At 34.7% G+C, this 27,487-nt stretch overlaps 5 protein-coding genes and 1 long non-coding RNA gene across 8 annotated transcripts in view; 2 read left to right on the forward strand and 4 right to left on the reverse strand.

Moving 5' to 3' along the window:
- LOC149658566 (vasopressin V1a receptor-like) overlaps positions 1–27,487 on the reverse strand; it is a 121,126-nt gene that overhangs the window by 43,502 nt on the left and 50,137 nt on the right. The window contains exon 2 of the mRNA XM_089844148.1: positions 25,866–26,039. The gene's annotated coding sequence lies outside the window, so the exon portion shown is untranslated. The remainder of the gene's footprint in view (positions 1–25,865; positions 26,040–27,487) is intronic.
- LOC149658567 (solute carrier family 45 member 3-like) lies at positions 12,725–15,664 on the reverse strand. Its single transcript, XM_089844116.1, has 4 exons — positions 14,602–15,664; positions 13,826–14,418; positions 13,357–13,528; positions 12,725–13,325 (listed from the first exon to the last, which is right to left on the reverse strand). Exons 1-4 carry the CDS (start codon positions 15,068–15,070, stop codon positions 12,838–12,840), a joined length of 1,722 nt encoding a protein of 573 aa, XP_089700242.1. The 5' UTR covers positions 15,071–15,664; the 3' UTR covers positions 12,725–12,837.
- LOC149658568 (uncharacterized) lies at positions 17,563–19,287 on the forward strand. Its single transcript, XM_089844154.1, has 2 exons — positions 17,563–17,689; positions 17,865–19,287. Exon 2 carries the CDS (start codon positions 17,894–17,896, stop codon positions 19,067–19,069), a length of 1,176 nt encoding a protein of 391 aa, XP_089700280.1. The 5' UTR covers positions 17,563–17,689; positions 17,865–17,893; the 3' UTR covers positions 19,070–19,287.
- On the reverse strand, positions 19,336–20,533 carry LOC149658569 (uncharacterized). Its single transcript, XM_089844155.1, has 3 exons — positions 20,434–20,533; positions 20,307–20,362; positions 19,336–20,233 (listed from the first exon to the last, which is right to left on the reverse strand). Exons 1-3 carry the CDS (start codon positions 20,463–20,465, stop codon positions 19,365–19,367), a joined length of 957 nt encoding a protein of 318 aa, XP_089700281.1. The 5' UTR covers positions 20,466–20,533; the 3' UTR covers positions 19,336–19,364.
- On the forward strand, positions 20,743–22,733 carry LOC149658570 (uncharacterized). The gene is made up of 5 exons (XM_089844158.1): positions 20,743–20,943; positions 21,007–21,123; positions 21,188–21,477; positions 21,539–21,715; positions 21,987–22,733. Exons 3-5 carry the CDS (start codon positions 21,195–21,197, stop codon positions 22,364–22,366), a joined length of 840 nt encoding a protein of 279 aa, XP_089700284.1. The 5' UTR covers positions 20,743–20,943; positions 21,007–21,123; positions 21,188–21,194; the 3' UTR covers positions 22,367–22,733.
- On the reverse strand, positions 22,582–23,834 carry LOC149658571 (uncharacterized). 3 transcript variants are annotated; one of them, XR_016369850.1, is made up of 2 exons: positions 23,623–23,834; positions 22,582–23,559 (listed from the first exon to the last, which is right to left on the reverse strand). It is a non-coding gene; the product is annotated as an uncharacterized LOC149658571 (long non-coding RNA). The 3 variants fall into 3 exon arrangements; XR_016369852.1 differs by lacking the exon at positions 23,623–23,834 and having other exon boundaries at positions 22,582–23,367; positions 23,449–23,616; XR_016369851.1 differs by lacking the exon at positions 23,623–23,834 and having other exon boundaries at positions 22,582–23,370; positions 23,449–23,616.

The raw sequence follows: 27,487 nt of genomic DNA on the forward strand, positions 1-27,487 counted from the left end.
CCAGGGTATAATCAATGAGAATCTCTAGCAATTTCCGTGCGTAGATATCCCTAAAGAGAAGCTTATCTCATATTTCCCTTCCACTACATGTTTATTTGGATTCGAGCGTTCACCATAACCCTAAAACTATATCACCCATAAAAGATTACCCATATTTTCATGTAAAACTCCTTAACAAAATACTATGCAGACCAAGAGCCTTTGTGAATACATTAAAATGAGTCTCAGCCATTTTTTTTTAATATGAAATTGCGGATGTAAGAAAGAGGTGACCCATAGTAACGCACGCACTTTGACCTTTCAATTCTTGAAGAGAGTATATCAGTACACCCACCTTTACCTTTATGGGATGCCACTTCAATATTGACCCCAATTTTTACTAGAAATATCAAATCCTTCAAAAACATCCCGTTCCATCCCACCTAAAGGGATTATAACCTAGGGCTAATACAAATGACCTTTTAAGAACTGGATCACAACGTAATCCATTAACAAAGGAGGTAATACATTTTTTTAGCGATAAGAAATCTCCCGGAAAAATGATAGATTTATCTATTAATACTTTACCATATGGGTGCGGGGGAGTCAGTAAAAATACAACGTAAAAAGCTCTATAATAAGATGACGAGAAAATTACTCCTGAATCCCACGAGGGAAATGAAAAGATGAAAGAGCCCGGGCTAGATCGTGTAAAAAAAAGATTCAGGACAAGCGAGAGGATGGACACGACGTTCTTAAAATTTCCCACACCAATTGATAGAATATTTCTGTAGAGTGTAATTCAAAAATTAAATTAATGCAAAAAATTAAAGTTTCCGTCCCCTTGATAATAAGATTAACACATTAAACCCGACCCGAGTCTGTCAGGAACTATATGATAGATCATCCTGATAAAGACAGAGACCTTGCATAAACTTTTGTCTAAAAAGTTACATATACTATACCAATGATATAGGCCTGGAGGACGTCGATACTCTATTTCAGTGTCGCGATTTGACAAGTCCTTTGAACTTTCTCGAGTTTGTAAAGAAATAATAATTGCTTGAAACTAAAGCTTATATCATAAACTAAATCTTGATACACGTTCAAATTTCAGCCTATAATCTTTTTCAAATAATTTTAATTAAATTTTCGGGAAATTTAAACTCGAAATATTTCGAGGAAACTCTGTCAAAGCCATAGACAACTTGAACTTTCCCCGTCTCCTCTATAAGCTTACACGTTCATTCAGAAATATTATTATGGTCCTAGACAGACAGAAAATAGAATACCGTGACCAAAATAATAGTATTTTGTAATTCTATTCAATCTAAAAGGGCACGTTTAAACTATAGGAGAAAATAATCAAAAGGAGTCTGAGTTAGTTGAATTTTGTAGAGAAACAAGATTAAAAAAATCATAACCTGACCTAATTCTCCTTAAATGTTTTATAAAAACCATCATCTATTCTAAGACAGCGTAGAATTAAAGTCGCTGTACAGACATAGATTGATTTTTTTCTCTCGCAAAAGGCGATTACCAATCTAGGAGCGGAAGTAGTACTGCTCCTAGGCTTTAAGACAAATCTAGAGAATGAGGAAACTGTATGGAAGAGGAAAGGCCCCGTGCCCCCTCAGGCTCTTTCAAAATGATCTTATTCCCATCCGCATCTCAAGATGGATGTGTAGGGTAGGGAACCATTCGTTTCGGAAGACAATATTGGGATGCTGGAATATTAAATAGATTCCAAGATACACTTTCGCGCCAGATTTTTCTTTGCTTAAAGTTTACTAGAATATTGTCTTTCGTTAGACACTACAGGCGTAGAAATAATATTAAAACAAATATTTCTATCTCGTAATTAGATTCTATTGTTATAAAAATAATTGTTTCAAGCAAGTTTGTCATGATATAAAATTCAGAAAATGTTTCTAATTTTTGCGAAAATAATGTTGGGCCTTTTTAGATATTCTTAAGTTCATGACGTATAGTTTCACTTTGTATTAATATTTGAAAGAAATAGTTTTAAAAATTGATTTGAATCTAATGCTGCGGATTTCCAATTAAAACTCTACGATGTTCATTAATTAATTAAATGATCCAGATTTCCAAGAAATACATCAATATTCTTGAATAATAAAAATAAATGCACACATCTAATTTTCAAGGAATTAGTCTAGGAATATTTCAAATTACTTTAAGGCGATTAACAACCAAGAAATGAAACACATTTCAGTGACAGTCATAAATATAACCTTATACTTCGTTATCACCTTGTTACCAGAAGTCTTGGATAAGGAAATGGACCTCGTTTAGTGATCAATATATAAGTAGTTTAGTTGCTAACAGACTATAAATTGGTCTAAACTCAGCTTATGAAAGTTTCACGTGCTGGGCGACCTACTTAAGATTGGGTAATTTACACGTTGTTGATACAAGGGGAGTTTCCAAGGATGGAAAACTTGTACTAAAAATAACCTAATCGATTTCAAGTAGAGTGCTCTATTCTGCAATAGGAGTTTTTATAGTGTGGCAACGTTGTTGAAAAGTAACAAATTCCTAGCTGTAAACTGCGTGTGAAATGGGTTTTTTTAACACAGTAGAGATTACGATGAGCATCAAGCATCAACTGTTGCTTTTAGTTGAAAGACTCTACGAGATCTTAGACCTTTTACCTAACTCGTAGAAAAGTGGAAGCTCTAGCAAAATGCTTATCCTATTTTTTTCAGCAACGATACACAAAAACACTCTTTTTCAATTTACGCTTTAATGTGATGCGAAAACAGAAGTAATCTAATTCGAAATTATTAATATTTATGCTTCATATCATATGCCATTTGTCTCCAACCTTAACGTGCAATTTTCAGAAACGTAAGAAATCAAATTATTCAGGCTGTTTTATTTTCTGTTCCCAAGATCAGGCATTTGAGAGTTTAGGGTTAATCTACTTTCCATAAAGAAACAAAGAAAAAGCTCGTGCAACACGCGGTTGGTTATCTAAGCTTTCCAAAAAAGGGCGCGCTTGTTTTATATATTTTCAAACCAAACACGAATAGCCAGAGTCCAAAACACAATCCACACTTACAATGAAAGGATTTCCTATATACTTTCACTATAGCTCTTAAATTTTTTAGGTGAAATTCGAATAGATACAAAAAGGGGAAATATATTGGTTCTGAAATTGAATTGGGTTTTTTTTCACCACGGAGCCACTGTTTAATCTCACGTTGAAAAACCGAAAATCATATACTACTTCAGAGGTGTTATCTCCGCAAAAATAAGAGTTTGTTTACTCGCTATAGCTTTATTCCTATACGGCAATTTGGGACACCGTTGGTATAGGTAGTTGTTTATTTTATATAAAGGTTTTTAACTACGTTCAGGTTTTGTTCTTGACAGGGTATTCAAATCAAGAATATCCTGATAAAAAAGTAAAGTTTACATAGGAAAAAAAGAAATGTTTTTACTATCTTAATACAACCATTTAATTTACGTTACCGGAGAATTTGAAGGAGTTGAATTAAAATCTTAGTCTAATTGAAATTATTTTTTGCAAAAGAAAAAAAATATCGTGGAAAAGTTTATTTAAAACATAATTCTAAAGTAGTCTTTGGAAAAGCTTAAATTGGGAAACATTTTCAGCTTTGTATATAAAGCGGTTTGAAATCCTTGGACTATGCAGCATTGATAATCAGTCGACTGCGTTAAACCGACTTCTTTATTTCTTTCTTTCTTTCAGAAAATTATTAATTAGAATGTAAGTCTTACGTTTAAATATAGAAGCAAAAAAGATTATTAACTTTTGGAAAAAAAAAATATTTCTATAATGAGTTCTCGGGGGATTAAACTTGCGCAAATAGTTACCAGGAATTCAGGCAAAACGATAAAAGGTTTCCTTTTTCAAATATTATTAAGAAAAAAAATAACGATTCTCGTCATCGTGTCTTGTTTAACATTTAAGTTAAGCTTTCTTTACATTCTAGCGTTCCTTTTTTAAGTAGAGACAAAAAAGAAGCCTTGCTTCTAATCAAGTAACGAGGTATATTTGGTCACAAGCAAAAATAAAGTTTCAGCGAAAAATCAAATTTGGGGGGGGGGGGGAGAATCTCGAAGCTCGTTAAAGTCCAGCTGCAAATTGAGTATCAACAATGCTGCATCTACGTTTTTGCTGTTTCGACTACGGCATGATTCTTGCTCCCGATGAATGGTTAGTCTCGCATACGCTCTTAAGCCTAATTAATCAACATAAAGGTCAAGGTTAAACAACCCGATAGTAATAGAAACAGTTATGTCGCATTAGTAAAAAGAGAGAACCGTTCGAACAAGGAATACGCATTCTTTTCACGAGTCAATTGAATCTCGGCAACTGGCTTTGAGCGTATTTGACTCAGTCAATTCTCGCGAGACACGAATGGTGCTTCCAACGAAAAAATAGGTTTTGGGAAGTTCCTAATTAGGAAGCGACAACCTGGGAAAAAGCGAAGTGGTACCGGAGACACTCCCTACACTGAAAAGATAAAAGCTTTTGGGGTGGATATGAACAACCAGCTCTGTTCGATCAGGATGAACCAGTACATTCATTCAGCTATAGTAATGTAGAAGCTCTAGAGTAAAGATGATGGTTTTCCTACGCTGTTTAAGTCTCTTCCCGCGAGTAGGGACTTATGGAAAACCTTCTATAGGTCCTTAACCATCAATTCATCCATTTGCACAAATGTCTTGGACCTTGGACGTAGCGAATTTTTTTTTTCTTTTTGGAAGAAAGGCGCGAAAGGAAAGGGTTCGATTTTGGATCATATTCGAGACAGAGAAGCCAGAATTGACGATATCCCGAAAGCAATCCACGAATGTAACGAATAACGAGAGAGATAAAACGTGTATTATGAAATAGAACGTTGCGTATCTTCCATCGCATTCAGTCTACCCGCATGAACGAAAGACCATCTGATAGTCTTTCCATATTACACGGATACACAGTAAATATAACCAGAGGCGTATTAATCCGATGTCATAACAAGCATTCCTCAGATTAGACAGGTCCAAAACCAAACCATTTTACGCCTTATCCCATGATATCTTTCGAAAAGTCAAATCAGGTCCATTAATTGCCTTGAAAGTTTTGTTTCAATCTCAAATCTAAATCATTTAACAATTTCGTGTTTATCTATTTCTGACTAAAGCTAGGCGTATCCCCAAAGCCAACACTCCATTCGGATTTATTCTGGATCCGAGTTGTATACTGAGGGATGCGAGATCTAAACAGAAAAGACCAATTTCCTATCCGTAGGCCTTGGCCCATAGGTTCGCTCTAGACGGTTTCCATCAAATATATTATTCGTTATCGATATCCTTCCGGTTTGGTAATAGAGCAAAGTTTGATTGAATCGGATTATATGAAGAAAAAGATATCTGACCAGATGTGGGTAGCAGCTAGTCTAGCGACCCGGGGTCCCTGACACCGTGCGATGGTCTGTTGAAGAAGGAGCTAATAGATGGAGAGTGGTATCAGATCCATGAAACATACCATCAATCAACAACAAAAATCTGCCTCTAGCGGTGGCCCCTTCTGTGTGTTTAGTAGTCTGTAGGAATTAAAATTATCTAAACTTTATGTAAGTCACACTCAGTATTTTTCTCGTGAAAAGCAGTAAATGTCACACTCGCGGTTATTTACTCCTGCTGACAGACAGTGTACATAAAACAAGAGTAGAACAAATACGAATTATATCAAAGATGAAAAAGAATATTTGATTTTTTGGGTATCACAGTTTGGTTTGAGGGCATGTGGCACGCGTGAACGTTCAGTGGGCGTTCATGGTCATTTGAAGAGTCCCGTGAAGATCCAATATTTATATATTGATCACGTTCTTAAACAAATATTGACGGATGTGTCTGTCTTCTGTGTTTGAAGGATATCCAAGTCTAAAATCTTTTCGCTAACAACTTCGTTAGGACGAAAGTCCTTCAATCCGAACTTATCAAATGCCGTTCCATATTTCGAGAATATAGAGCTAAATCAAATTTAAAATAAATTTTTTCTGAGTAAACTACATGTACTAGACAGAGCAGAAGGAAAATAAAATTGAGTCAACAACATATTCCCAGAAAATGTCAAAGTTTTCTTTACGAAAAAATATAAAAACAATCTTCAGGGACAGAAACGTAATTTGAATTAGATTAAATCCGAAATGATTTCATTCCTTTTAGAATTCTACTAAATAAAAATTGTACAGCCTCTATGACGTAGTTCAAAGTTCATATTATCATTTTGCATAATTTAATGAAAGGAAAGATGAAGGGCGGTTGCGCAAAGAACCTACAAAATTATAAGCCCTATTTCAGGCTGTTACAACTGTACCTTATGCCGTTTATTTACATAATGTAATTCTATACTGTGAAATTAGCGGTTACCATGGAGACTAAATATTCCTCTACAGGATACATTTAAATAACGCGATGTTCTCTCACGTTAACACGCACGTATTTGTCTGCCGCCAGTTAGACCCCAATCGTTACCCCCCCCCCCCACAAAAAAAAGCTTCAACTCCAGGGATATTACTCCTTGACGATGCGGCATTAATTCATTTCCATATGGAATAAATAGCAAAGAAAACACCTTTCATTTTCACCCTTCCATTTATAGACCTATTTTTGGAAACTTAAAAAGAATCGGAGAATAAAAATAACTTGATTTCCAATTTCATCTTATCCTATCCTATTGTATTATACACAGTATGTTTGTCCGGCCTGCACAAGGCACAATTCAGTTCATAATAGTCCAGATCCGAGAAGATATATGGGAAAAGCAGTATGAACCCTAAAACCGAATTTCCGATACTAGATATATATATATAGGGTAAATAACGGCCGAGCGTAAACTTTCTTCTAAGCGGAGAAAGCAAATAGTTGTTTATAAAGGACTCGAGTCGACCCCTCGCTTTTACGGATTATAGGCTCGAATGATCCTTGAATAGAGACCCACCCTAACACCGAGAAAAGCCTTTTATCGAACTAAGCCATTTCAAATACAGAGTTCAGTAAAGAGAACAGCTATAGTTCAGAAAGGAATTTAGATGAACAAAATTATGAAAAAACTCAACCAAACATTTTGTGTTGCATGTGCACATAGACCTAAAAGATACAAATAAATTAGACCATTACGTCACCCTATGATATCTCGTTTTACCGAAACCCTGTCCGTATTCTATGAACAGAAAACTAAAGCTGGTACACTACGATAGAGTGTTTTGGTTTCAGAAATAGTTTTCTCCAAAGCCAGGAAGGAAAAAGCAATCGTGTATTGTACGCTAGCAATTAGTCGAACTATATCGGAGTGTTTGGCTTCACCAAGCAGGAAAGCTCACGAATTAAGATAAAACTTCCTTTCCTAAGTAAGATCAAATTAAGAAGACGTGTGAAAAGGCTAAACGTTACGTCGGTACGACAATTTCCTTCAAGCTTATACAGAGAATTCACGCTCTGTCGGATTATTTATCCTTAAAGATTAAAGAGCAAACGTCATGATAAGGATTTAGGACATCACGAAAATTGATTGTAAATTTGCAGGAATTCAAAAGATTTCATATCAAAGTTTTACGCAAATTCAAAGCAATGTTGATAGGCTCAACTTGTACAAAAATTTTCCATAATCAGCTAGAATTGTTACTACCAAAATTTAAGTCGATTCCATTTCCTGATCTTTAGATCTAACTCATTTATTCCATTAAAATTAATTCAGTTATTCAATAGAATGTGATTCTTCGGTCTGTGCATATATTTTCTCAGTCTGCAAAAATATTTCCTTCGTAAACATCTTAGTTTAAATAAAATATTTCAAATGATAAAACCAAACAAGACCGGAACTAATTTAAATAATTTCATTACCAATTTGTATTCGTGAAAATTATAATTTTATTCATTTGCTAAATTTAAATAAGTCTTTGAAGTCTACATTTGAAGCAGACGAATTAACAAGCCAGACACCTTTGTGGTTACCTTTATTTTTGTTTTTGGCATAATGCAAATTCAAAAGTATAATGTATTATGACAGCTATATTTAGCTAGCCAAGTAAGACGTCCACAAAACATTAGATATTTTCAATGAAAGTTTCCCCAAAGACCTTGATTTTTGAAAGCCTTCTTCTGTCCAGTTCCCCAGGCCTTGGAAAGTGAAAGTCAGATAGCAAAAATCAAAACATGTTTACTATGAAGACCTTGGAAAACCAAAAGCCAAAGTGTATAAAAGAACCCAATGGACAAGAATGTGTCAACGAAACCCTAAAGGTTATAAAAGAAATTTAATCCTAAGTTGAGGGGAGTACAGACAGATGTCTTTCTCAATTGAAAGAAAGATTGGATGAATATTGTCTTCCAGTTTCAACTCAAAGTACTTCAGGAAACTTTGTTAAGAAGAATCTAATTTGTTTCATGATAATTTGAGCTAAAATACTTTAACATAAATGAGAATACAGTAAAAACTTTCTAAATATTACAAATATTTGTACGAATGGAATTTCTTCAGTTATATCAAAGGTGTTAAAGATACAGAAGTATATAGTATTGCTTGAAGGATTTCCTTTATTTTGTCTGAAATTCTTTAAATATAACCTTGAACAGTACCTACATAATTTGAGAATATAAATACACAAACATCGTGAGAATAATACCCCCAATTGAATATTCTATAAAAATTGCGATTCATTTTATCGGTAGATATCAAAATGAGATAAGATTTTCTATATAGCTGTCTTCGCTGATACAATGAAGCGGAAAATATTATCGAAAAATTGATTAAAAACTCGCGATAAGGAATGTCGCTTATGTCGATACGCTATGGTGGTTTGATATAGCTATCTAAACGTTATTAAATCCTCTATACAATCTTGCAAGCTTACTTAAAAAGCGAGAATCAACAATCTCAGATTTAGCTAATATAGAATTAAAAAGTCGGTTACCTATTTACACTTTCAAATAACTAGCAAAATACCCACGCTTGCGCAGTAGGCACATGATAGGAATTACTAATAGTATTTTAATGGGCCAAATACTTAATAAAAGTGAAAACCAATGTTAAATTAATCACGAGAAATTTCAAAAACTTTGTAACGTAATCTCCAACAATGAAACAAAGTATTCTAAAGTAACAAAGCGCAATTCTTTCCACCATATTAGCAACCCTAACTAACAATGGTACAAAGAGAATAGCTCGCAACTTTCGTAAAAACTGTCTATGGCCGAAAATATGAAATTGATTACATTTCCCCAGCAACTTGCCGACGTTAGATAAGATTAATATCTAGGCGAATTAGGCAACCAGACAAAAAATAAAAATCACAGTAAAAAATCTCTTGTACGTTCATTAATCAAACTGGGAGGGAGATTTTTCTGGTAAAGAAGCTCGCGTAGTTTTATTATATTATCTTAGCAACTTGGGAAGCGTAAAAAAATATCCCACAGCAACAAAGCAACTTATATCTTAATTGCCAATGCGAAACTTTTATTTAAAACAAGCTCCTAAAGGAGTATAATTTTACTTTTAACATATAAACAACTCTAAAAGACCCATAAGTATACGATCATAAGAGCCTACACAATAAAGGTCGTATTGTCAAACACAGCGCCTTCTCGAGGGAAATATCATAGAAAATTTTCGACTCAGAATCGCCCAAAGAACATTTCCCTTAATTATCAGAAACACCCTGTATAGAAAAGAAAAAAAATTCCCTTATTCTTCCATTTTTATTGAAAGGTCGAGACAGGAGATGATTTCGTGACGTCAGCCAGGCTAGAGTTCGTATACAAAACATTAATCCGTATGGAGACTTATAATTGGCAATTAACTTATGATACACTTCACACAGAAAAATTTAATTTAAAGAGTGAGACGCGAGACATTTTGCAAAATTGTGTATACTATAGAATAAATTAAAAGGCTTGAGACGGCCGACAGCTGTGGGGATTGCTTCCGCCTAATTAAAGAGTTCCTTCCCTATTCAAGCCTCGTTGATTTTAAATTCTGCAGTAGATCTCGGCCACAAAAGGCGCGAAATTAGATTTTCCCGCGAATTTTCACAAACAAAAGCTAGAGAGATAGCTGGGAAAAGCCATCGGATAGTGGATACGAGGTAAATAATAGTAGGGGATTGCTTATTAAGCAATAACAGCAGTACCGCAACTTTGATAGCGTAATAGTGAATTATAAATTTAACAAGGGATGCTACATCTTAATCGGGTGTTGATATTAAAAGCCTACCTTCGAGATTAAATTTTAATTAATACACTAAATTAAAATAGACCTAAAACTTGTGTTTCAATTTGTTATTAAATTAGGCTTAGTATTTCAATGTTTGTTAACTAATTATAAATTCCAAACAGTAAATTAACTAGCATAAGCATGCAGACATAAATAAAAAATAGTCTATATTTATTTCGTAACCTTTATATGTTTACGAAAATTTTAAAGTAGGGGTATAATTTTCTCCATATTTTAATTTCAGAGGTGTGCGTAAGCCTTTCAAAAGAGATTGTCAAGTAAAAAAGTTAATGGGGTAAAAAAACGCCAGTCTCATCGACAAGAACAATTTTTCGCACTTTACGAAGCGTAAAAAAAGCCGCTACATAAACGAGGTGAGCTTAAAATAAGCCTAAAGTTCATAAAAAACTAAGGCGAAAGCTAATTTTAATGGAAAATATTTTGGTAAAGATTCGTATTTTTTTTTCTGGACTGAGTAGAGTCGTTAAAGGTTGAAGGGTCCTCGCATCTTTTAAAGGGAAAAAACCTACAGAAGAAAATATTAGTCCTTAAAGCTCGTAAACTTGTCACAGAAGAGTTACGGAATAACTAAATATAATTTTGAAACTTCCCTTCGAAATAATTTTCCACAAACTAAATATACAAACACGCGCGGGGTTCAACAATGGACTTTATTCACTTTTGGGTTTGAATTAGATAAAACTCTAATCATAATGAGGGGAACTAAATTCTAAACCATAGAAAATTTAAATATCGAGAGAAAAATGCCGGAAAAATTGATATTGGAGATAAAAGGTTAATTGGAAAACTTCAATATGAAACTTTAATACCAAATAAAAAATAGCATTTAGGTTTAATTTCAGAAATGTTAAAGGTTCAGTTTTGTAGTTTGCGAAACAATATAAAATTTTAATTTAAGTTGTGTTTTAATTTGGATAATGATTTGATATTTGAAACCCTCAAAACTATATATTCGTTTGGATATAATTTTTTGAAAGACAATTTGAAATCTAAAACTTGAACTTTTCCATTAAAACGTTTAGCTCAAAAAAGTTATAATGGGGCGAATAGTAAATGAAGTTTTTATTAAATATAAAAATTAAATTTAGTTTTTCAAACTAACGAAGCTCTTTTTGATTCAGTTATCAAACGAGGTCGCTGTATATGGTGACTCGATTTAAGTTAAAAGTCCGTTTAAGGTTACAGATCAGAGAATAACCCTTCCATAAAATGACTCGGATCAAAAACTTACATTTCTAAGGCAATATCCTCACTTCAATGGGAGGTTGGAAACTTTGTTGTTATTGTCCTTAAGAGAAACGGTCCCGTCACAAAACAAAATTGAGTTTTTACGCCATAAAAGAGAGGGTCTTTTTATTCCAGTTCAATGGACAAAAACACTATAGTGTATTGTATATGCTTTCGGTAAATGGGGATTGTAAAGTTTACTCGGATAAAACTATGGAGTTATACTGTATAGTTCGAAACATACTGTGAAAATATCCTTTTTGTTTTCGGGTAAGAAGTGAGAGAGGGACTAAAAGAGGAAAATCTGTCGGGATAAAAGGGAGGATGGGAAACTCATACAATATAGTATGGTAGAGTATACATAAGTCGGAGAAAATATCAGAGTCTTAAGAGACATCTAACGGATCTTCGAGGATTATCTTAAGGGATTCTTTCAGATCCCTTGGATTGCGAACGATAAGCTCGTTTCAAACTTTAATTTTGTACGTGAAGTCAACATGGATTAAGATGACCTTGTTGTGGAAAGGCGTCGTCTCTGATGAGTCTGGTGACATAAATTAAGGGGGATGTTCTTTGGGAAATCGATTTTGAGTCGAATATTTAACTTCTATGATTCCATTTTGTTTACCATGCATAGGGACACCGTTTTCAAGTTAAGATTGCATCCAGAGTATTTTACGGATTACTTATTAAATTTAAGCTTATCAGAAACACCCTGTATGTTTAAAATATTTTATATGAATTGTTTTAGTAAAAATATGAAAACAATATAATTACATTTGGGATTAAGGGACTCACGATCAAGAATTTTCTCTAGAAATTTCCCCTGTCAGTAAAGTTTTGATGAAATTGAAGATCAAATATTTTTACGAGATTTAGCCTAGACTTAGGACTTTTATATCAATCAAGCGTGTTAAAGTTTAGAAAATTTTAATCTATATTAGATTTAACGCTGACTTTCCATAAACAAAACATATTTTTGACGCGGAAAAAGCGTTAATTGTCAAGGGAATTATATCAGGCTATTTATTTTACAGGTAACTAACTTAATTGGTATAGCGATAGAATAAGGGCGGGGAAGGGGCTGACCTGAAAATATGGTAGATTTACTTCTTTGCAAGCTTAAAAGTGTCTCGTTTTTCCATAGAAAAATACAAAAATGCGCCAAAACTTAACAAATTATTTATTTACATAAAAGTACTTTAATTTAGCGGCTCGGTTTGAGAGAAACAAGCCACTCAAACACTATAACAATGCACGCGTAGTGCTTTCTATAAAAGCTTTTTCAGAAGTTCGTTTCCAGACAAAAAAGAACCAGCTTACGTCTAAATATCAAGGAGCCTGTCAACTCAGTAAAGTTATATAACTTGTGACGTTTTACGATCATTATAAAAAATATATCGCGATGCCAAAGTGGCTAAAGCCGCGGTCGTGGCCGCAAACACAACGTATAATGCTGGTGATTGATAATAATCAACTAAATATCCAAGAAAAATGGCCGGGATGACCTGAGATACGAAGGAAGCGGCGTCCAAGACCGCCATATCCTCTCCAATTCCTCTACTTTTGGAAGAGCTGGTTTCAGAAACGTAATCTACCTCTTGAAAAAACTCCTCGTGATAACGAGTTATTACGTTGTTTGGAATCGTGTTGACGGAGGCTACGCCTAAACCGGAAATAAATGCCATCATTTCCATCGGGAAAACTCCTTCCAGAAATGCGGAACTGGTGCAAAAGAGCGTCCCCATCATGCACAGAGTGAAAGTGCCCATTCCGAATAGGAACACCTTCTTTTCACCAAATTTTCGTAACATTCTGTCTTGTAAAAGGGCCGAGTAAACAGCGGCTAGATGGACGTTAGAAACGACATTTCAAACTTAAGTTCTTAAAATAAAAGATCGGGATAGGAGAAGTGAGTGAGAGAAAAAGAAAGATTAAAATACCAAATGCGCATTGCAACAGGAGGGCGAATGAACCGGTACGAACGCCTTCGTCGTACAATAATCGCCTGGAGATTTCATTTTCATTTGGATTGCCGTGATACATCACCTAAATTGGATTTAAATGTAACCTCTTAAAAATTCCATTTGTCTCGCTTTCAAAATTTGAATGCTTGTTGGATGGACCATTCAGGGGGATGGGGGATACCGTAAAGTGTGAAATGCAGACAGGTAAGTAATTGATTTTATATGGTCAACGCTCCTGTTTCACGTCACACTCCCTTTAAAAACCCAACCATCTATTAAGATTCTTGAAGGATGATTGCGGTAACCCCGCTGTTCCACCCCTCTGGCATCGCCGCGGGTCACACATCAAGGCAATCAAGAATGTACGATATACTCTTACTTTTCCGACATAATCGGTGAAAAAGATATCATGCGCGTGTAAAGCCATCCAACAGAATAAATCCGCCACGAACAACCTTATGACGTAACTGGGTAACCGAACGAAAGAGCACAAATATCGCGTCAACCCGGAAAAACCCTTACACACGAAACAATTACTATAAGTTCTGGGCGTAACGTGTAACGTTTTTGTCTTTTTGCTGACGACCACGGTATCGCTTTTAACGTGATTTAGGGTTAACCAAGACGTCTTACGCGTACCGTTTGTTATTATTTCATTATTGGTAGGTTTAAGGTCGTATTCTACTTGTCTAATGACATCCCCGGGGCTATCGATGATGTCTTTAACGCTAATTAAGAGATTGTCGCACTCCGCCGCGTCATCTTTAGAGGAAAGCGTCACAAAAGTTTTGAAATACGCCGTGGTTAGGGTTAACAGCAAGAATATCGAGTAGAGAACGGCCATCATGACGAAAACCAGCTTCTCTTGGGACCCAATCAAGTTTCCCAGTCGCGTATTCGCCCAGTTGACGGATGTTAGCAAATAGCCGAAAGCGCTGCCAGAATTCAGCATGAATGAAAATACGGTGAAACCTTAACGGTTTCATAAATCGTCGAACGAGAATTTAATTAAGGGTTTTTCTCAATTTGTAGTTTTAAAAATTGATTAATTGGTTTTAAAGTGACTGTGAAACGAAAACTAGTATCTGATTGAATCATATTTCACGTATCATTTTAAAACTAAACATTTTTTAATTTCAGACAAACAATATATACCCTTCTCTGTCTGTTTGAGTTCCAATAGAATATCGGACACCAAAGCCTTGCAAGGATTTAGTAGACTTTGGGTGGTCAAATCGAGCAAGATGACCCCACCGGCCACGATAACCAAAGTTGAGAAACCCGACTTTTCCGCGACCTCTCGACAATACGGTATCACGATTAACGAAAAAATTAAAATAGCACTCAAAGCGACTATGAAGGGTTCCCGACGATTCGAAAAGGGCCATATATTCTTCGTCATCTTATCACTGCATCGTCCAATCACTGGTACCAAAAACAACGACGCGAGTGGACCGATACCGACAACAATACCCATTGTCGTTCCCGAAAAGCCCATCTTCAACATCAAAGGTGGGATATACGTAAAACTCGCGCTAGCGCAAACTTCTACGCCGAACACCACCGAGTTAATTCCGATTAAGTATAACTGAAAAAACCATCCTTCTGTTCTTAACCAAGTCATTGCGCTGAATGACGAGTGGGTATGTGTTTTCAACGTAGTAGGCATATGTTTGGTGAAGGTGTATAGTAAATTATAGTTTTGTTTTGTTTACTGCTTACGCCGTAGAGTGATAAAAACCCATCTAGTGATAAGAATTTTAGCTATTGTAATGAATAATCTCCGAAATTATTTTAAACTACATTACACAACTGGCCACGTTGCTCATCAACTGCCACTGTATTTAAAGTCCTTTGTTCCTGCAGTTGATAATTTACGTAGTTCTTATTTTTAAACATCGCGTATTAAATGTTTGGGGTTTTTTTATTATCAGTTAGATGTAAAAATGAAGGTTGTTTTCAATATATTCTTCACGGAAGAGAGAGAGTTGTGATGCGAATTTGTTGCTGATTTTTCATTCGTTTATCTAAACAAACGATTATTTTGAAAAATTTACCCGAGGATGGGGAATTTTTTTAACGACAAATCGACTTAATGTTAATTTAAGAAGCGGCCTTTTCATAAATTATATTTGAAATTAACATTCCAGAGAAACAAAATTTTACATCCCATCTTAATTCGGTTGACCTAGAGCTCTGCCCAACTGAAAGATAATATGTATACTTAGCTAAAAACTATATTTAAATTAAAAACCAATATTTCTTTGGAATCGCGATCTATCAGTTTTAAACTGGAACAAACTGGTACCCATGACCTTGGCGAATTAAATCACGGGACATTTAGACTATCCTACGTATTTAATTACTGTAGTTATAATTATTTCCTAAAAAAATACGCCCTTCCCAAAAACTATTGAAAGTAAATTCTGTTTAAATTAACATTAAGTCGGTTCAGAAATCAATAACTTGATGTAAAACATACCAGGAGTAAGCGCTTTCAAGTAATATACAGCAATAAACGTTTGGAATGTTTTACTTCAAGCAATTGGTCTTAATCACTTTAAAGAAATTAATTATTACAGACCTTTTATGGTAAGATCATAGTTGTTTTTGATATAGTTTTCAATAATTTTTATCGCGTAAATAAAACTTGATCTATTTTAAACAAGATAACTTGAGTAAAATTATTCTTATATACTTTTAAAAAAACATCGGAACAGGGGACACGAGATTCGAACGTGTTCATCCAACATCCGATCGAGGAAACACGGTTTTGATTTTTGAAAAAGTGTATTTTTTTTTTCTTTTTAGGGGGCAGGGAAAGCTAACTTCATTGAAAAGTAATTATATTAATAGTGGTGATAAAATCGGGCTTAAGGTTGAACGTGAAGTTAAGCTAAGAGAGAGAAAGAAAGATGGGGAATGAAAAAGGTACAAAGAAAAAAAAAACACACATTTACCTTACGCCGCTCTAAACTAAACTTAGTATGAGAATTGCCGAATAAGAAAACGAGTTTAGAGTTCTTAAAATGTTTACGAGCAAAAAGAATATATGGCCTTGTAAAAATCGTCGGATTTAAATTTAAAGTATTAAGCAATGAAAAAATGCGGCGCGGCTGGCTTCTTTATCTGTTTAGATGCAGCGGTAATACAAAGGTGAGAAAAAGGGGCAGTACATTTGTCATAATTCTGACATTCCCTACTTGACATCAGGGTTATGAACTTAAGTTGACATCCTCGTTAGGAACAACTGAGAATATTTAAATTTTAATGTTTATCAATCAGTTTTATAAACAACAAATGGACTACTCTATGGGAAAACACACTTCCAATGGGATCAAAATGACGCTAATTTTAATTTCGCTTTAACTCATAATGATAAATAAATGTTCCGCCCCTCGTTGTGGGTGTTGAATTAAAGCTGTTATCTAATGTTTATAGTTACGTTTTTATTATTATAGGTACTGTTTATACGTCCAAAGGCTTCATTTCTGTTTTCCCTCCCTCCCACCGGGATTCGCGGGGTTTATTGTGCCTTTATGCTAATCGAGGTTTAGAAGCCGATTTGAAAATTTGATATGACGTTCTAAGTTTCTGTAAATTACAGTTATTACGGGTGTAATTTTATAATTTTTCATTCTAAGCGGATCCTCTTTCGTTTATTTCTCTCCTCCCCCCCCCCTAAAATTTTAAACAGAAAATCAAAAGGAGGAAATTAAGTAAAAAGTTTCCTAATTTGCATAATAAAATTTACATGTTTAACCAGAAGTTAAAAACTGGCTGAGGAAGGACCGCGGTCCGAAAGCTCCCAAATTTGTAAAATTTTAAACTTTAAATAAACTTATAAAAAATTACTAAATGAAGTAGCAGTTCTTATTAAATAAACAACATTCGAAATATTGAAATACCATGGATCAGAAATTCAATATCTACGATTTAACCAGAAGTATTGACGAACTGAAATTAAATCTGATTCCATGATTAATACGAATAACTATAAAAATTTAGCTTTCCAACAGTAATATTGATTAGAAAATTTTAAAACATATTAACTATTGAAATTTAAATCTAAATATGAACCATGGTTATTGTAAAAGCCATCAGATGGCGCGAAAAAAAGAATTTCGATTATTACATTTGAAAAGGCTATGACGTCAGAGAGTAACTGTCGCCTGAATAAAAATAATAAAGTACGCTTTTCGTGTAGTAAATTATTTGAATTTGTTGGGTAATCAAAATTGAGGTAAATAATGAATTTTAATCGCACTTAAGGGGCTCTTTAATTGCCAATATAACTATTTATCATTTATCTATTAAAAATCTACGAGAAATTGCGTGTTTTGAAATAAATACATTAAGCCTTTGCTCTTGCATGAAGTTCGTTTATTTTTTTAAGTAATTAAAACTTCCGTTCCCAGGCTTCCTAATTAAATTTAAAAACGATACCATGAGCTGTATCGTGCCAAACTGCCGCAATGGCAAACGTTCCAAAATCGAAAACCTATCATTTCACGAGTTTCCTTCTGATTTAAATGTTCGAAAACTATGGTTGGAAGTCATTGAGAAGCCAGATTGGACCCCTAACACCACATCCAACTCTTCTCGAATTTGCAGTATGCATTTTGAGGAATCAGATTTTGCATTAACGGCTACAAAACGAAAACGTTTGCGTCCTGGAGTTGTACCCTCAATATTTTGGGATGAACACGGCAACATTATTAAAAAGGTTATTGACAGTGCATACATGGATACCCAAGAACCAATATTAAAACATAGCCGGTGGATCCCAGAAACAAACAATTTACCAGTGCATGAATCTAGATATCCTCCATTGTTGGAACAACACGCCCAAAGACAAAACAATACCTCCAATAAAAACCATCAACTTCAACAAATTGTTGTAGAAGAAGAAGACCATAATACCGTTGCTGGGCAAAACCTTGGATTGGTTCTAAGTTCCCAACATATGGTTCAGAATAGTGACGGAACATCCATACTAGTTTTATACGATAACTCTGATAACCATCAACTAAACAACAACACTCAAGAAATAAGTGAAAATCTCACTGATCACGATACTTATTGCAGTAGAGGAACGGCTATATTTAACCCAAACACTCAAAATCTGCGCAAAGTATCTTTAAACTACCCTCAAAATCAAGAAATTGTCATAAAATGCTACCAAGATTCCCTGGCTCTTCGTAAATGGAAGAAAAAGTATCACGCATCGAATAGAAAAGTTCACCAGCTTCAACAAAAATTGAAAAAATACCAAAAATTATCCCAGGAAATTAAGGCTAATGCTGGTACAGTTAAACAAGCTATTCGTATCTCCAAATCAGCGGAAGTAAACCATAACGACGCTTTCCTCTTTGACCTCATTAATAACTTTGAGAAAAAGAAGAGGGTATTCTCCGAATCAACAATTAAACATTGCCACTCGTGGCAAAACGCCTCACCCAAGGGTTACGAATACCCCAGAAAACACGGTCTCTTAACGTTACCTAGTAAACATGTTTTACAAAAATATATCGAACAGATTTCCACAATTCCTGAAACTCAAACTGAAACTGAAACTATCATGCCCATAACGCAAGAGGAAATAATAACTGCGCAATGTTGAGATTCTCTTAGAAAAGATATTAATTAATACTTGTAGCAATTAAGAAGAATATTTGTCCATTTGAGTGTTGATGATAATAAAATCCTGTGAATTAGCTTGAGAGAATATTATATAAAATAAAATTTTTGTAAAAATTATAATATTGCACTTTGTATGTAAAATCATGTCTAACTCTGTTCTCCCCTTGTTTTTGTGTCATTAAAGTTTTTCCAAATCTATTTTATTAATGATTTCATGTACAATTTTGGAAAGAATTTAGGCCTAAATACAATAGGATTATTTTATTAAAAAAGGTTTAAACAAGCTTTACATTAGGGTGTAATGGTTTAACACTCCTTTTTCTCGATAACCCTACTCTTAATCCAAGAGCAGGAATATTAACTGGTTTAACATGACATAATAGATCAGAGGTAACATTTGGAGTTGAGTTTTTAGGTCCTCTAGTCTGAGTCTGAGGTTTCTGTGGTTCCGGTATTTTTGCGGTAACTGTTCTCATTTTTGGTTTAATGGGCGTTGATTCTTTCTGTACATTTTCTTTCCTAGCTTTTTTGGTCTTGGGAAGTTTAGTTTTAGCTTTAAGATTCTCAGAACTGGGTGAGAAATTGTCATCTTCATCACTAGATCCATCCTTAATTGATGATACTCCGGGATTAAAGTTATCTTTATCATCCTTGTCATTTGTTGATTCAAGGGATGATGGGAGTGATTTAATTTCAACTAATGTAGGTGAGGCCTGGCCACTTTCCTGGGAATCCTGGGACGTTTGTTGGGAAGACCCAATCGAAATGGTAGAAACGTCAGGGGTGATGATGACTTTGGGTTCATCAATTGATGTAACTAAAGTGTTTTTATCTTCATTTGATGTTGAATTGGTTGATTTTGGTGACAAAACAGAACTGTTTGAAGTTTTGCTATTTTCTTTGATGGAATCTTTCTTTTTCGGTTTTTCTTTCATAACAAATTCGTCATCGTCGTCATCCTTCAAACGTTGTAGTTTAGATTTAGCTAGAGCTTCTTTGACATTACGTTCAAAAACCCTTTCAGAAACAGTGGGTCTTTTTGATAATTTTGTATCTTTTGGGTCAGTTTGTAGGGTTTTTTTCGTTGGTTCTTTTTTAGCAACTTTCTTTAGTTTGGCAGGAGGAGCGTTCACCTCAAAATCGTCTAAAATTTATCAGTTTTTAAGTTAAATTTGATTAAACTTAAAATGTAAACAAATGTCACCATTGATACATACCATCACTGTCAGACAGTTTTCCATTGAGTTTGGCGTAATTAACCTGCTTTCTAAGCCTAAAAATAGTAAATTCAATTTAGAATGTGTGTACAGAATTAAAACATTAACTTCTTAATTAAATAATTACCTCTTTTCGATTATTTCTGATCGCGCTGCCATGATTTTACTTTTTCGCGCAAAAATTACGTTCGCTAAGCCTTTTCTATAGTTTAACTTTTCAATAAAAGGTGGCAGCAGTGTGAAGAATTTCGAACCAATGAAACCGCGTAGCGCGAACTTCAAATACGCAAACCGAAAGACCGCAAATAAGTGTAGTTCTTCGACAGAAATTGTACAAAATTACCATTAAAAATAAGCGTCAATTTGGGATTAACAGATTCCTTATTTTTCTACGTGAATAAAAAGAACAATGACCCTGAATTAGCCTTATTCCTGATCAGCGCCACTAGGGTAGTGGCGAATTTTCGAACTACTAACTGACCATAGCCAATCAGAGGGCGCCAAAAACGGAAAGAAATTCTTTTTTACATTTCTGCTTTTTTTTACGAGTTAGCGGGCAAAAATCGTCGGTAAACGAGTTTTACGCGTGATTATTTCGTCCTAGAAGAGAAAACATCTTTGAAATGTCTGCTTTAAGGTATTTTTCACGATTAAAAACGATTTCAAATGACTGAAAATAAACTTTCGCCTTTAAAAACAGGAAAAAAGCAAGTTAACACGTTAAGCCTTGGCTCAATATTGACAGTTGAGTTGTCACAGTTTCGACCATGGACATTAGAATACTATAATGGTTTCGAGAAGTGGTTGAGCAGAGAAAGTAAAAGAAAGCTCGTATTTTTTCTCATTCAAACAAGACGGTGAAATTTAATCCTCAAATTTAGTTAAGAAATGTCAAAAAGAAACGCCGAAGAGAGTGTGAGGCCTAAGAAGCGAAGTGGACTTGTTGCTTCAACGTGTTTCGCTGAAGAATCTTCGAGGCGCTTATTCTGTATATGTAAGCAACCAAAGGACGTTACGCAAAAGATGTTACAATGTGGGACGTGCTTGGAATGGTATCATCCAAAATGCGTAAATTTAGAGGAAGAAGTACGACTTAATTTAATGCAAGATGAATGGTTATGTCAAGCATGTATTGATGTAATGGCGGTTAATCCAAATATGTCAAAAGAAGGTAGGGCAATAAATACGCCTAAAAGGTAATTGGTCAATTGATTATGCAGTTTTTTAATTAGGTTTGCTTAGACTTCAAGGCCGAGTAACGCCTAAGAATGGTTGGGGTAAAAAATTAGAGCTGACCGACTTGTCTGATGGTATAGCGGAAACTCATGCTACAGCAAAGCGTGAGCAAAAGCAAGGGTTCATGCTTTATAAAGAGGACAAGATTTTAGGCATTGAATCAAATCTTCAAGGTTTGTATATAAAATAAAATGTGAAGTAATTTACCATAAATAATACATACACATGCTTGTTTATATACATTGTTTTCAGGCTAGGAGGGTTCATACCATTTACAGGAGACCAGGCTACTCCGAGGAAAAAGTAGTCTGCACTTTTCTTCTACATGTAACCTTGTGCCAATGATATGAACCCTTCTAGCGCCAATGATATGAACCCTTCTAGCCTGAAAATATTTAGCCCCAAAATTATGAATAATGTATATAACACGATTTTCTGATTTAGGAAACTTGCTTTACTTCCGTGCAACTTGTGATGCTGATAGAAGACCAACTTCTTATAACTTATTTAGTTGTTTCGTTATTGATGAAGAGCCCAATAGACTCAAATGGATATCATGCTCATGCCCAGCCGGAACCAATGGTGATTGTAAACATTCTATCGCGTTACTTTATCAGTTATTGAACTGCGTAAGGGCAGGAGAAGAAACATTACCTCTACGAGGTGTTTGTACAACCCGCCTTCAAATGTGGCATATGAACAAACCAAGAACTGACGAGCCTCTATTGTTCAATGATTTAGAAATAGTGAAACACGATCCCGCTTACACTTACCAGCAAATATTTTATGACTCTCTTACCCTATTTTGCAATAGAATTATTTAATAAGCCTTCCACAACCTCTAAGTGATGGTTGGTGTTATGTGTTTGTTATATCTTTTAAGTCGGAGACAATTACAACACGTCAAGCTAATTCAAACTCTTGACAGTCAAGTTGGATTCACTATCTACAGTTGCAATGTAGATATTGAGAAGCTAGGAGCATTTGAAATATTCCAGCGCGAATTTTTGATATATTGATCCTATGAACAAAATAAATCTTTTCTGGTTATAAAATACTTCTTTAATGACTGTTTATATCAACTTTTGTCAACATATTTAAAGGTTTAACATATGGGTGCTCTGTTTTGACATTATTTTGTACATTAAATATAAATTAAATAAATGACCAAAACGCTTCATAAGAACGAAATCCCGTGTAGTATTTTACTGATTTATCACTATTAATAAACTTTGTTACTGTAAGCTTCTCTTTACTACGCAATAACAATAACTCAAATTCATTTCTTAGGAGTTTTTGTTTACGTGGTGTATATGGTGTATAAGTGGATTTCAATGATATTCCACTACTTGCTTTTGATGATGACACTCTCAAATAACAGCTGCACCAACTTGGGGTTGAACTTCCGGAGTTGGTAGTGGTTCTTCAGGATGATTAGGATAGGTACGCAATTGATTAAGTTCCTCTGGATCAACATGTAATGCTCCCATTTCTTCCAACAACTGCGTTCTATCTTTTGGACTCATATGTCCAAATGCTTCTTTAGGAACCGTTTGGCTACGAGTAGGGGAATGCGGCATTGCATCCAAAACTTTTGTATTTTCAAATATTGATGGAATCGCGAATGGCTTGAGACGTTTACATTGAGAACCAATAGTTGGAAACTAGTCTGTCTGTAGAAAGTGTTTGGAGCAAATTCGTGAACTATTCAGGTCTAGTGGTTTAGTTCCTACCCCAGCTGCTATAGCGCCTAACCATTTCTGTCTCATAACTTTATCTCGAGGGTAGGCGTGGTAAGAAAGGTAACTTTGACTGTTTCTAAAGACTTCTATGACACAACGGTTGTTAATCTTGGAAATTTTGACTAATCTTGAGTTACAACTATTATATTTAAACTAAATCTTACGAATTGTACATTATATAATGCAATTTCTCCAAACTGTGGCAATATACTACACTGTCAGCAACTCAACTGTCAATATTGAGCCAAGGCTTAACGTGTTAACTTGCTTTTTTCCTGTTTTTAAAGGCGAAAGTTTATTTTCAGTCATTTGAAATCGTTTTTAATCGTGAAAAATACCTTAAAGCAGACATTTCAAAGATGTTTTCTCTTCTAGGACGAAATAATCACGCGTAAAACTCGTTTACCGACGATTTTTGCCCGCTAACTCGTAAAAAAAAGCAGAAATGTAAAAAAGAATTTCTTTCCGTTTTTGGCGCCCTCTGATTGGCTATGGTCAGTTAGTAGTTCGAAAATTCGCCACTACCCTAGTGGCGCTGATCAGGAATAAGGCTAATTGAGTTGATTTGGTAGATGATTTTGGGAATTGTATAAAAGAAGTATTCCAAGTTGTAGTGTAGATGTAAAGAAATGAGATAAGAGTGAGGGAGAAGTTCCAGAAGAATTAAAGAAGGAATAGCGCGGGGAGCGTTTCTTTAGCGAAAATGTTCGATTAGAAACGGAACATTCTTGGAGTTCCTGACTCCGACAATGCTCATTACAGAGCCTCAGGCTGGGAACAATTCTGCCGTCACTCAAACGTAAATTGGGTTCCAGAGTGTCGGATATTAGAAAAGACGGAAGAGGAGAACTAGACCTAACCATTCTAAATACCGCCGTCGGTATTAAAGACAGCAGGGGCCTTCTTTTTTTGCGGTTGGGATAAAAATATTTTAAATAAAAGGCCACCCTAAGGGTTTCCCCTAGCTTCAATCTTTCTAAAATAGGGTGTTGTTAAGATAAAAGGTTAAAACCGGCCTCCCTATAACCTAAGAATGTTAAAACCCGGCATAGGAAAGAGGTGAATTCATAGATCGAGTTTCTTAATTAATTGCCAGGGAGAAGTTAGTGAAAGAATGGGAAAGCTCGGAATATGTAGAAGACAGGATCATGAATTCATTCGTCTCTCTTAAGAATACCGAACGACGGGTTGTAGATACTGAATTTATGTTGTGATACTTTTGAACCTTCTTTCGTATAGTTCTTGATAATATTCATGATAGTATGAATATATTCACGAGAGTATTAAAGGGAGCAGCCAAAGGATCTCCCGTAACTAAGGTGATTTTCGACACGGTAGCGTGGTAAAACTTTTAGCCTTAATTAGACCCCCAAGACCACCTAAGGACCAAGGCTTAAAAAAAAATCAACTTTTTCTTGGCGCTTGCAATTAACATTAAGGCTTTGTGTGAAAAGTCAGTCACTCCTACCATCTACTCCCATACTTTTATCTAAAGCTAAATTAATCGTTTCTGAGAGACGGTATTTTCGAAATTAAAAGTTAGAAATTTTTTTTAAAAAAATTATAAATTGAATACCATGTTAACCCTTGGTGATAGAAGGCTTGTTGGGTTAAAAACATGCGAATTATAAATATGTGGGTTTGAAAACGTTACAAATCCGAGTGAGTTGAGAGTTAAAAAACACTTTTGTCAAAAATCCCTGACCCTATCTGAATACACTAACGTCACGTCATCACAAAGAGCCACAAAAAGGATAAAATGGGGGAAAATAAATAAAAATAGCTAAAATCCGAAAATGGGTCAGCTTTATTTTTTGCGTCGAAAGTCTCATACGTTTGACGTTAAACTGCCCATCGCAGCATCCGGTAATCCACACCCCATCAATCCCGGAAAAAACCCATAAAAATTCCATGGAATTGATACGCCATTGAAACCATCCTTCCCCCCAGACATCATTCTTTTTCCCGTCGATAAATTTTGCTTTTGCTCCAAAACGTAACAATCGAAACGCTATCACTGTCTTTGGATCCCTTAGATCTTACAAAACTCCCCCGTCTTATTTTTTGATTTAAGATCAATCACTAAATAGGGCTTTTAAGAGTAAAAAGCCACCGGTAAAAACAGTAACGATCTTTCACAAAGTCACCTAAACTTTCGGAAAATAGCCCGAGATGAAGAGAAATTGAACGTCGACAAAACATTAGTATTTTTTCAAACTTTTTTTCCTTTTTACTTCTAAAAAAGTGCGTGGTTTTGATAAATTTGAGACTTCAAAGCTATCCAACTAGAGTTTAGTACATTTACCCATGAATATACTAAACTGAAACTAAGCGGAGAAACACTAGGTACGAGTCACGAAGCCCTCAGTTTTAATTTTAGGAAGTGTAGTTAGCTTCTTATTCCTATTCAACTATTAACTACTTCGTTATATTTAGTAATTGAAAATCAAGGATATTTTCAATTTATCCACAATAATTATTTCAACATTCCTGAGGAAAATTTAATAAATTTCAGGTTTAACCATATTACCCCACCTCCAAAAAAAAAAAAAAAAAAAAAAAGATGAAGAATTGTACTCACCACTAGTTGGCGATGGAAGAAGTTAAGTTCTTGAGAGCTTTCGGTACAGCGGTAATACAACCAGTTATAGATGGTTGGAATATTAGGCCCAGACACCGGAACTTCTTTACTGAAGAAAAGCGGAAGTAATCCTGAAGAGGAAGAGGCAAACAGATGACCAATCGTCATGGTTATCTACAGAAAGAGAAATAAAAGAAAAAAACTTTTCTTAGAACATAATATAGAAGGAGGCCAATTTTTGCCAGCTTTAGTTTTATACAGATTACTTATATAAGATTAAAAGTCAGGGGTCAACGAACTTCTTTGAGCTAATGATACATTGGTTAACGCTCGCTGTACGGTACAAATATGGCCATTATCAATACACCACGTAAGTCTAAATATAACCAATCTAAATTTGGAGTTGATTATTGAGAAATAGAGTCGCGTCATTAAGGGGAATTTTGAGCATGTGTAGAATACACACGGAGAGAGAGTGAGTGAGAGAGAGAGAGAGAGAGAGAGAGAGAGAGAGAGAGAGTAAACATCCCTTCCCGCAGTGACACACCTACACTTGAAATTAATTTAATGAGGGATTTGGGCTAGATACAGAAGTTACATTTTCGACTCAAAATCGCTATAAGAACCCCTTAATTTATGGTAGACTTATTAGATACACCCTGTAAAATGTTATCCTTAGATATAAACTTCTATGTCTAATGTCATATGTTAAATTCAAAAATCAAAATTTACATAGAACTGTAATTAAGCCTTGGAAACTAATTAATATTTATAAAATTCAACCCATACTAAAGCTTATCTGTGAAGTTAAATTATAATATGACGTTTAGTTAGTTGCGTCTAAATGTAAACCATCTTGAGAATTAATTTGGAAATAGCAGCTTTTAGAATAATTCAAAAATCGTTCTCCTTCGTATGAAAGGGTCCTCCATTTTTCCCGGAGTATTAAATAATAATATTTTAGGGAACGCAAGGTATCACGGGTGAAACTTCTGGCGACTAATATTACTATCTGAAATAGTTAAGCCACTCGCAGGGGTTTAAACATTCTGGGGACTCGAACAACTTAGTCAAATATTCAACCGCAAGTTTCTCAAAATTCATGGTTTAAATGATCTGATTCATGGTTTTGGTACAAAGAGAGAAAATTCTAATTCTAGTTTCAACAATTTAATTTTAAAATATATAAGACACGTTTATTATCTAAAATTTTAAAATTTCATCAAAAGTGGCACTTTGAAATACAGGCATCTTTCGGTCAAATAGGACGGAATATATTATATATGAAACTCGATATATTTCATAAATTTGAATATGTTAATGCATACATACGTTGGAATAAATAAATTTAAAGTGATTTACCTATTCGGAATCAAGTTATGTTTATATTCAATTTGTTTCAGTCCCAATACGCCTTTATAAGACTGCTAGAAACAAATTAACTAGACTTGAAAAGTAACGAATTATTTCAATATCAAATCCCGAATGCGTATACGTAATTAAAACTTTCAATATAATATCAAAAAATTAAATTAAACTTTACGCACGAGTCATTGGAAAAGGTTCCAATTGAAATTTAATGTAAGAATTAGGGTAAAATATGTAGAGTCCCATCAATTCAT

Source organism: Phalangium opilio, unplaced genomic scaffold, assembly GCF_054372755.1.
Source record: "Phalangium opilio isolate 3A_F unplaced genomic scaffold, DU_Popi_V2 ptg000075l_1, whole genome shotgun sequence".
NCBI classification, from domain to species: Eukaryota; Metazoa; Arthropoda; class Arachnida; order Opiliones; family Phalangiidae; genus Phalangium; species Phalangium opilio.

What these genes read in the sequence shown, in the direction of transcription:
- LOC149658569 (XM_089844155.1), bottom strand. Translation starts at nt 20,465, where the DNA reads ATGGCAGCGCGATCAGAAATAATCGAAAAGAG. An exon ending in TCAGAAATAATCGAAAAGAG is followed by an intron (nt 20,363 to 20,433) that starts GTAATTATTTAA and finishes TACTATTTTTAG; the next exon opens with GCTTAGAAAGCAGGTTAATT. An exon ending in AAAACTGTCTGACAGTGATG is followed by an intron (nt 20,234 to 20,306) that starts GTATGTATCAAT and finishes GATAAATTTTAG; the next exon opens with ACGATTTTGAGGTGAACGCT.
- LOC149658567 (XM_089844116.1), bottom strand. Translation starts at nt 15,070, where the DNA reads ATGACTTGGTTAAGAACAGAAGGATGGTTTTTTCAGTTATACTTAATC. An exon ending in ACTCAAACAGACAGAGAAGG is followed by an intron (nt 14,419 to 14,601) that starts GTATATATTGTT and finishes GAAACCGTTAAG; the next exon opens with GTTTCACCGTATTTTCATTC. An exon ending in TCACCGATTATGTCGGAAAA is followed by an intron (nt 13,529 to 13,825) that starts GTAAGAGTATAT and finishes AATCCAATTTAG; the next exon opens with GTGATGTATCACGGCAATCC.
- LOC149658570 (XM_089844158.1), top strand. Translation starts at nt 21,195, where the DNA reads ATGTCAAAAAGAAACGCCGAAGAGAGTGTGAGGCCTAAGAAGCGAAGT. An exon ending in TCCAAATATGTCAAAAGAAG is followed by an intron (nt 21,478 to 21,538) that starts GTAGGGCAATAA and finishes TTTTTTAATTAG; the next exon opens with GTTTGCTTAGACTTCAAGGC. An exon ending in CATTGAATCAAATCTTCAAG is followed by an intron (nt 21,716 to 21,986) that starts GTTTGTATATAA and finishes TTTCTGATTTAG; the next exon opens with GAAACTTGCTTTACTTCCGT.
- LOC149658568 (XM_089844154.1), top strand. Translation starts at nt 17,894, where the DNA reads ATGAGCTGTATCGTGCCAAACTGCCGCAATGGCAAACGTTCCAAAATC.